Source organism: Benincasa hispida, chromosome 5, assembly GCF_027475165.1.
Source record: "Benincasa hispida cultivar pf3 chromosome 5, pf3_genome.v1.1, whole genome shotgun sequence".
NCBI classification, from domain to species: Eukaryota; Viridiplantae; Streptophyta; class Magnoliopsida; order Cucurbitales; family Cucurbitaceae; genus Benincasa; species Benincasa hispida.
This window is the reverse complement of record NC_143482.1, coordinates 25,390,662-25,401,011: the sequence shown is the minus strand read 5'-3', so window position 1 is coordinate 25,401,011 and position 10,350 is coordinate 25,390,662. Positions and strand designations below refer to the sequence as shown.

General features: G+C 31.8%; 1 protein-coding gene across 1 annotated transcript; it reads left to right on the top strand.

Annotated features, from left to right (window-relative positions):
• Positions 1-787: 787 nt before the first annotated feature.
• LOC120078478 (polygalacturonase-like) lies at positions 788-4,312 on the top strand. The gene is made up of 3 exons (XM_039032745.2): positions 788-1,252; positions 2,117-2,406; positions 3,619-4,312. Exons 1-3 carry the CDS (start codon positions 815-817, stop codon positions 4,067-4,069), a joined length of 1,179 nt encoding a protein of 392 aa, XP_038888673.1. The 5' UTR covers positions 788-814; the 3' UTR covers positions 4,070-4,312.
• The last annotated feature ends 6,038 nt before the right edge of the window (positions 4,313-10,350 follow it).

Sequence of the window (10,350 nt, the reverse complement as noted above, 5' to 3'; positions counted from 1 at the left end):
CGTTAAACCGTTGATATGATATCAAATTTATCTTCATCCATCATCTTCGATCTTTAGGTCAACCAGTGATATAATATGGTATTTGATCGTATAAAACCTAAAGATGTGTTAAATAACTCAACTCTACAACTTCAACGGGGTTTTACTATTGAAATTTGCATATTTATCAAAGATTTTCATCTTCCTCTATCTTTAGATTAAACATCTCAGCGTCTTAAACACATATTTATTAACTCCAACATATTAATTCAAAACGTCATAACTCAATTCAACGTCTCAAAAAACCTGTAAATGAATCGGTTTTTCTCAAATATAGCAACCAGACCAAAATATTTGTAGATATAGCACAATGCAATAGAATTTGCAGTTATAAAAAGATTTAGATTTTGTTTTTGAAGTCTATCAATGATAGACCATAACGCTAGTAGTCGTTTATCAGCGATTGAGTCCATCACTAGTAGATTTTGCTATATTTGCAATTATTTAAAAGTGTTGTTATACAGTTAATTATTATCCTTAAAATTGCTATCCAATGCATTACCTAATGTATTTGGATAAATAACAAGAAATTAGGATCCGACATGATCAATGATCAATGAAGGGTAGATTCAAAAGAGGCACCATCTCAAAGGAGCATGTTGAGGATCCCACAATGAAAAAATCTTACCGTCTTTATAAGATAGGTTGGGTACTCCTCTTATAGTCAATTAATTTTGAGATGAATGTTTGTGTGAACGCTATAAATATAACCACTTGAACTCCCATTTCCTTACACAAACACATTTTAAAACCGCTATATTTTTCTCTACACAAAATGGCCAACTTTCCCACTTTCATAATCCATTTCTCTCTACTTTTAATCACTCTCTTCTTCAAAGCATCAAATGCTGGTAACTATAATGTGCTAAGTTTTGGTGCTAAGAGTGATGGAAGAAGAGAATCAACTGCTTCTTTTCTCAAGGCATGGGCTTCTGCATGTAATTCAGCCACAGCTTCTACAATCTATGTTCCTAAAGGAAAGTTCTTAATTAACGCTATTGTTCTCAAAGGCCCTTGTAAGAACCAAATCACATTTCGAATTGATGGGACGATTGTTGCACCTTCAGATTATGGTGCTCTTGGAAACTCAAAGTCATGGATTTTGTTCTCTAAAGTTAACAAAGTTTCTGTCATCGGTGGAGTTCTTGATGCTAAAGGTGCTAGTTATTGGGCTTGTAGGACATCTGGAAAGAAATGTCCTGTTGGAGCTCCGGTATGTGTTTGACTGTCTTTGAAATTCAAGGATCATTTTTGTTTTAATTTTTAAATATATGATACCATTGTCCGTCTTACTCATGCAACTGTCCAATCAATCACAAATTTTCAGTTGATGAGGTTTTATTTCTTTTGAAAAAAATATTTTTTTTCCTTTACAGAGATCGATATTCTAAAAATATGGACAAATAAGTAAGAATACTCTTCTACAACCATGTGTTTTTATGTTTTTTCTTTAACTTTCCTATTTAAATTATCAGTCAAACTATGGTTTTAAATTAAATAATGTAAGATTTAAATGTTTTTCATAGTAAATATTATAAACAGCACTTTTTGTAATTATTTTCTTGAATTAGATTCAATAGGTATAACATGTTTGAGATGGTGGGTTTAATTTTTGTTATCAATACTTCCACTTATTTTTTGTTGCAAATTTGGCAAAAGTAAAAGTTGTATGGAAAAATATCTTTTTATTCTTAAGTTTTAAATCTAATTTTTTTTTCGATTTTAGTTTTTATGTTTTGAATTTGATTTCAAATTAATTCATATATTTCATAAGGTTACAATTTCATCATTGAGAATTTAGTTTTGTTTCAATTTGGTCTATAAATTTCATGATTTATGCTTTTAACCTCGATTTTTCATTAAATACTTACTTTTCATATTTGACTAATGTCTATTAGTATAAATGAATTATAAACTAAACCAAAAATTAACCTAAATTCAAGGACTAAAAGTATAACATTTTGAAATGTAGAGACGAAATATAAATTAAACCCAAAATTACATAGGGATCATAAATGAATTTTAGTCTTATATTAAAAGTTTGGGTAATGTATTAAAGTTTTATATGTGAACACAGTCAATGACATTCAATTGGGCAAACAACATTGTGATAAGTGGATTAACATCGATTAATAGTCGACAAACTCACCTAGTAATCAATGGCTGCAAGAAGGTTGTTGTTCAAAACGTGAAGACAATAGCACCCGACCAAAGCCCGAACACTGATGGAATTCATGTTCAAACTTCTAGTGATGTTACAATTATTGGGTGTACACTACAAACCGGAGATGATTGCGTATCAATTGGTCCAGCAACTTATAATTTATTCATGACTAATCTCAAATGTGGACCTGGCCATGGTGTGAGGTAAATTAAACTTTACTCAATAATGTGGACAAGTCAATTGAATAATTAAGGTTGCTACAGTAAGAAGATTCAAAATGTTCTTGGCCCCTTAACAACCTCTTAAAAATACATATTTGGAATAAGTTTTATAATTGTTTTCTCATACATCTAATCATGCAAACATTTCACAACATCGTAAAAGACCTTGGTTTTTTTTTTTTTTCTTTTTTTTTCCTTTTTGTCCTTGAGATTAATTATGATGTCCTAAAATTAGTGTGGCTTCAAAAATAAAACAATAACTCATTTGGTAATTATTTGCGTTCCGTTGGTTAACTATTTAGTTTTTCATTTTTGTTTTTTAAAATTAAATCTACAGACACTATTTCTATTTCTAAATTATTTTTTTGCTATCTACTTTTTATTAATGGTTTAAAAAACCAAGCTAAATTTTTAAAAGTAAAAAAAAAAAGTAGGTTTGGAAAACTTGTTTTTGTTTTCGGAATTTAGTTAAGAATTCATCCATTATATTTAAAGAAATATGCAAAGTATTGCAGAAAATAAGAAGGAAATAGACTTAATTTTTAAAAATAGAAAACAAAAAAATTTGTTACCAAACGAAGGCATGGCTTTTAGTTTTTAGCTTTTTAATTTTTTGCCATGATTTTTATTGTTATTAAGTAAAATAGTTGAATTATTAACCAAATTTCAAAATAAAAAACAAGTTCTTAATTTTTTTTTTAATTTTGTTTTCAAGACTTGACTTTTTGTTTGAAAACATTGGTATAAAGTAGATGTCAATATATATATATATATATATATATATATATATTTAGTAGTGGCATTGATCTTTATAAAGCTTAATTTTAAAAATCTAATAACCAAAAACCAAATGGATACCAAATGAGACTTTAGGTTTTGGTTTTTCATTATAAATATCACTTACCTCCATCAGTTTCTATGATTTGTTGTTTACATTTTTAGAGTATTTTCAAAATCAAAGCCAAAATTTAAAAACGAACTAAAAAAAAATAGTAGTTTTATAAAACAGTTCTTATTTTTAGAAATGGACTAAAATAAAATAAAATAAAATGCTAACATAGAAAACTAATCATTTTAAAAAGATTATCAAATTGGTTATTTAGGTTTTTAAAGTAACCAAATTACATGAATAAATAATCTAAATCTCACAATTGAAATCTAATTATGGCTATGCTATGAAATTGGAACACACAGCATTGGAAGCTTGGGGAAGGAATTAAACGAAGATGGAGTACAAAACATAACCTTAAAGAACACAATATTTACAGGATCAGACAATGGCATAAGAATAAAAACATGGGCAAGACCAAGCAAAGGCTTCGTTAGGAACATTCTATTCGACAACATTATTATGAACAACGTCGAAAATCCAATCGTAATAGATCAAAATTATTGCCCTGATAACAAAGGTTGTCCCAGACAAAATTCAGGCATACAAATCAGCAAAGTCACGTATAGAAATATTCGAGGAACATCGGCAACCTCAGAAGCTGTGAGCTTTGATTGTAGCATTACTAATCCATGCAGAGACATTAAACTACAAGACATAAAGCTTCTTTATAAGAATAAAGCTGCCACCTCATCATGCAAGAATGTTCGTGGATCTAGTAGTGGAATATTAATGCCTCGAATGAGCTGCTTCTAGTAAAGGGATTAGATCATATTCAAATTAATATTAAAGCTTAATTAAATGGCTTTAATTCAGGTTTTATTGTTTTTTTTTTTAATTAATAGTGTTTTCTAGCGGTGGCTAATGATTGCTGATGATTATAAGAGATTGTATAGTTTGGATATGGTCGTGTAATACTTGATTAGAGGGAAATTAGGTAATTCTCAGCCGATCTTGTAATATTTTATTTATAAATGCAAGATAATTGTAGCCATTTTATTGTAATATGGTGTTACTTATGTATTTTTAATATTTTTAAAATTTGGCTTATGTACTATATCTTGATTTTATAAAGATACTTCTTCATTCATAGCATTTTTTAACACAAAAATTAATGTTAAGTATGTGTTTCATGTAAAAGAATAGAGCTCGCCGAGCTTATCTCACAAGATCAAGCACCAACTCGTGGGTTCCAACCCTATAATACTATGTACTTCTCAATGAAGGGTTATTTTCACTTTTTGAGCTTTTGACAAATTTTCAAGAACACATGAGAGAAAGTGTTATGGATATAATTAAATTTACTGTAACATATTAGTTTAAGTTTTTAGTACATTGGTGATTTAGTTGTATTGTTAATCTACTCATTAGAATAAGATCTGTTCTTAAATATAAGAAAATGAACAAAAATGTTTATAAATATGGTAAAATTTTATTGTATATGTGCGATAGATCGCGATAGACAATTTGTGTCTATCTATATCATGATAAACACAAATAGTAGTCTATCAATGTCTATCGCAGTCTATTGCAGATAGAATATGATATTTTGTTATTATTTGAAAATATTATTTTCAGTAATTTTGTCATTAAAAATAATTTTCCATAAAATAAAGAGAATTTGGATAGGTAGAAAAAATTATGATATTTTTAAATCTAGTGATGATTTCTTAGATTTATAAATATGACAAAAATAGATATGAATAAAACTTAAAGGAATTTCAAACACCCTTATTTTGTTCATGTTTTGGCTATTAGGCAATTATAGGTTTTGCGTGGTCCTGAGCTCAATTATTATCCTCCCTTGGAGATACCTAGCCAATCTCCATTATTAATGTATACCTCTTCCTCCAATTCAGGAATTTCTTTAGAATAATTGGTTAAGGAGCTTTCTAACAAATCTTGTGAGAATGTTCAGAAACCCTTCTTTAGCCGTCAAGAATCCTTGAGTTTCCAACAAGATAGCTTCTATGGATCTGAAGCAATAACTGAATTTCAGAATCTGAGTGACCTCGTTGCTCAAATTACTGAATTAGCTAGGAGACTTGGAGAGTCTTGGATGAAACCATCTTCTGATCATACCGAACTGAGCAGTGAAGTGACTCATGTCGATCATCAAGTTGAGCAACTGGTTCCTCAAGCTTTCGTCCAAGGTAAGACGTTGGAGTCTATAATGTGTGAACTTGCCAATGGTTGTTCCCAGTGTGAGCAGGAGTCTATTGAGTGTCACTTGGAGATTGAAGCCCCCGTGGCAAATGAGGTCCATCCTTATTAGGTTGTATGTCCTAAAACTCACATTTTGTAAAATTAAACATATTCTGTTTGAAATAAAGAAGTTATTGAGGTTTATTCAATAAAACTGTTATTGAATATTTAAATTGCACTTGTAAAAACTAAATCCAATAAACTAAGATCCATGACTATTATATGAGTACTTGGACTTTATGTGGAAACATAAGAGTGGATCAAGTTCGAGTAGAGAGCCAAAACGGTCAATAGTGTATGTATAAAGCTGGGTACCTTATTTTGGAAACACTATCAGATGCGACATACATTGTATTTAAGTACAGACAATTTGATCCTGAATTGTTCATGCAGAGACATGCGAGTTGGGGTATCCTATGCAATGAGTTTGTATAATACCGGACCGAGAAATAAGTCACTCTTACATTATAACACTGTTTATTGTTTAAGACTGACTAATTCAAAGCGATGACCTAGATAGCTTGACCTTAATCCTAAGCTAACTATGAACTCCTGTTTATTCTAAATTATCCTTAGATTTGCATAGATGAGGGTTGGCTCAACAATGCGGACTCAATAAGCTTCCTATTTCAGGGGTAAGACCGAATAGATAACTGGGGACATAGGGTGCAAGATGGAATTCACTTCTAGCCACTTTTAGGGATAGTAGAGAGGTTGTTTCCTAAAATACTCACTTCAGTCTTGAACAGGGGGCCCCACCCTCTCATTGGCTTGAGTGAGTCTCGGTTTGATAATTGGATCACAAACCAATTTTTCATTAGAGGATTAGTGGGACTTAAGAAACAAGATGTAATATTGGGAGTAAAACAACTTTTGACCTAGTCATTATTACCAACAACCAGTGAAGGGTTGATTTACGGATTATCATTAAATCAAGTGGACAAAAATATATTTATAGTGAGAAGAGTACAACTATTGGGCATTAGTGGAGTGACCTGATATTTAATGAATGTTGATTATTTCGGTTTAAAGAGTTTAGCCAATTAATTTCAAATCATTGGAGCTCATAATTTGTAGGTTCATTAAGTCCCTCTACTAGCTCACAAACTGATTAAACTTTAGAATAGCGTGATAGGAGAATTTGAAATGTTCAAATTCGAATTAAAGGAATCAGTAATTATATACAATATAATTATATGTTTAATTATTGAATTAAATGAAATTGGAGAATTAGATAATATTTAAATTTGATTTAAAAATTAATTACATGAATAGGATTCGTGATTGTGGGATTGGTGACATAATAATTTAATCTTTGATATTAAATTAATTAAATTAAATTGTTTAATTAATTATTTAAATAAATTTATTTAAAATTAATAATTTGAATTAATTATATTTAAAATTGAAAATTTGAATTTTATTAAAATTCAAATGATAAATACAATTTTTTTAATTTAATTTTTGGAAATTTAAATTAAAATTTGAGAAAATTTAATTTCATTTTAAAATTGGAAAAAACATGTTTAGTGGGTTTTTCTCACTTTGAACACATATATTGAAGCCAAATCCTCAAGTTGTGATGTCAAATTTTAGTGCAATGACTTGGCATGCTGAATTTGGTAAAATTCAAATTCAATTCAGCTGAGAAATTACATGCAAGGCTGAATTTTCTGAAATTTTGGGTTGAAGAAGTATTCTTTAACACTTGAACACCAAAACCACTTTTCCTCCAAAATTTTCTTAAATTAAACTTCATTTTGGATCCCACAATCCAATCTAAGGGCTTTGAGAATAGTAGCGAAGATCAAGTGGTGGTCTACAACATGATGGAGAGGAAATTTGAGCTGGATATTAAAGATTTGAAGAGTTCTTCAAAGGTAAATTTCTGAAGCCTTGTTTTCTTTATTATGACCATGCTTGCTTGATTACTAAAACTAATTGAATTAGAGTGCTTAAGATCCTAATTGCTTCCTCATGTTGAATGTCAATACCACAAATTGGTATAAGAGCATGATTAGCACCCAATTCGTATTAATTTTAGCTTGGTGGGTGATTTTCGTAGGTTGTATGAAAATGGGTGCTGATATAGATTATTTCATTTTTGGCATTAGATTTCTCTTCAATTCAATGTTAATTTTTGTAATCGACTTGTTTATGGGCCTTAATGTGTGATTAAGTGTCTGTACATTTGTTTGAGTTAATAGAGTTGCAATTAGGTTGTAATTGAAGAATGTTCGAACCAAACTCAATAGAAGAAACTCAAAAGTGAAGCTTCTACCTTACAATGTTGCCTTTTCTTTAGCCAACCCAAAAAATTAAGTAAATTCCCATGGCGTTGCAACGCTAGATGAAGCGTTGCAACGCCATTCATCCCAGCCTAGAAGGCACACGCGCAAATGGATCAGCAGTTCAAGTGGACCGGTTCAGCTCATTTTGGAGCCCTGGAGGTATTGTTCGGCTCCAATTCGTGTCAGTTTATGAAGTCGAGAGCCTTTTTGGAGGCTATTTTATATATTATTGTAATAATTTAGGTTGTTTGTTTGCTTAGGATGCCAAAACTTGTCCATATCAATGTGTTTAATTATTTATGCATTATGAATGTATGTTATAATTAAATAAATCTTGTATGTGCATATAGTCTGCCATGTAAATTTAAAATCCCACTATAGGAAGCATGTAACATGCATTAAAAGTATGTTATAAATGGTTATAGTATATAGTATGCATGTGTGATAACGGGCAGAAATGCACGTTATTACAACGCAAAGTTATAAAACAATGCAGGATTGCAATGATAAAAATATACAATATTGCGTCCAAAAGTATTAAGTTCATAACATTGCGATCGCATGTGTCAATCGGATGAAAACAGTTAATTTATGTATTGTTGTGCAGAAAATGCGTTGACGCAAGTCGGAAAATGCGATCCAAAAAAATCAATGGTCGAGCGAATTAAGAGATTGCATTAACGCAAGGCTATGCGATCATTTGCGCTCGCGAATATCTACTCAAGAAGGTTGCCGCATAGAGCTGGCACATCATGGTGGGCGCATCTGGGTGAAAAGCATAATAAATCATGATAGGACAGAAAGCTGATGACGGTCGATTCTGAATTAAGTTGACAAGCCGTTAAAGATCTACTGTAGCAAGTACACTCAACTTTTCGGTGACAAATATTCGGCATATCAGACAGAGAATTAATGTCATCCCATCAGTGCAATTATAAGAGAGAAGAAGCCTTTCATCCCGAAGCTCTATAATTACCAAAGGCCACCTTCAGTGAAGGAGTTCAGCCAATTTTTAGAGTTCGTTCAGTTAGATAATTTTCCCTTTAGATAGAAGTAGCCTTGTCCATAGTTTTCTTTTAATTAAAAGGCAGAGCGAGAGAAGGGAAGAGATGTCGGAAGATCGCCCTGATCAGCTCGAAAGAGAACCCAGAAAGTGTGGAAAACAAAGAGAGGGCCGACTCTTACGAGAGCAAGAATATCTTTTGAGCAGAGTAGAGAAGAACAGTGTAAAAGCCTTGGGAAGCAAGAAATTGCTACCAGGCTCTTTATTCCTACTTCGCATTATCATTCCGTACTTCAATTTTATATATATATAATGGAACTTGCACTTCTGCATCTGTTCACTCTTTGTAAAATACGCATGAGTAGCTAAATTTGTCGAATGGATTGAAAAGCACTTAGCTAACATGACCTAGGATCTTCATCGCATGCGATCATCTTGTCTTATGTTGTGCCCATCACCCCTTTAGAGCTACTCGAGAGAGAATCTAAAGAAAGAACTTAAGACTTGAGAGAGCTAGGTTAGAATCTAAACTCAAGAGAGCAGATTAGATCTACATAAGCAAGAGATAGAGACTTAGAGATAAGCTCTGTTTGTCAACATGCATCGCATGCACCCTAGAGATAGGTTATGGTACTTTGCGGTCACCTTGTATGTGTGTGTGTCCATTGTTATCGCATAGACAAGAATAGAGGCTTATGTGTAGGTCCTATATACATCATCGCATATATCGCATGCATTCTAAAAATAGAAGTCGTAGCATTTGCGTTGAGAGATGATTTGCTATTGTATGTGTGTAGTATGATCGCATAACATGAACACAATCCTAGGAAGTGTTAGTTTAACCCCTTCTCAACCCGTTCCCCCGCATATTCCTCGCATCTTCCGTATTATTAACTCTTTTCTTAACTGTGTCGCATACATTTATACTGTACACAACAAACCAACCACTCTTTGGTTTATTGTTACTGCAAAGTTATCTAAAAATTATTGCCGCATATTGTTTTCCTTAGTCCCTGAGTTCGATCATGGGCTAACCAGAAAACTCAGTACGATTTGTACTTGGGTCCTGCTGAGAAAACTTGTTTGCACAATGCATTTTCCATCACCGCAACCTCTACCATTATTTCATCGCATAAAATAGCGCATCAATGTGGTAGGGTTTCATGTTTTAATATAAAGTGTTGTATTAAATTGTGAAATATTGATGAATGTTATAGTTTTAATGCATGTCTATAATTTATAGAGTGTTATAACAATGGATTAGACATTTAAAGTGTCACATCCCTTCCCAGACTACTCTCTAGAGCCCAAGGGGAAGTGCGATTGATGGCAGATACCACCCTTTTGTGATACCTATTTCCCATTTAAACCTTTCTACACACATAAAACTTTAAGCCAAGTATATAAACAACAACTATTTGACTAAACTCATTTTATTACAAACAGTATAATGTTTATACAACTCCCAGACTTAACTACAAAGTTTACATAACTCTAAAATCGGAAGTGTGGCCATGACGTGGTAGACCTTGACCTTA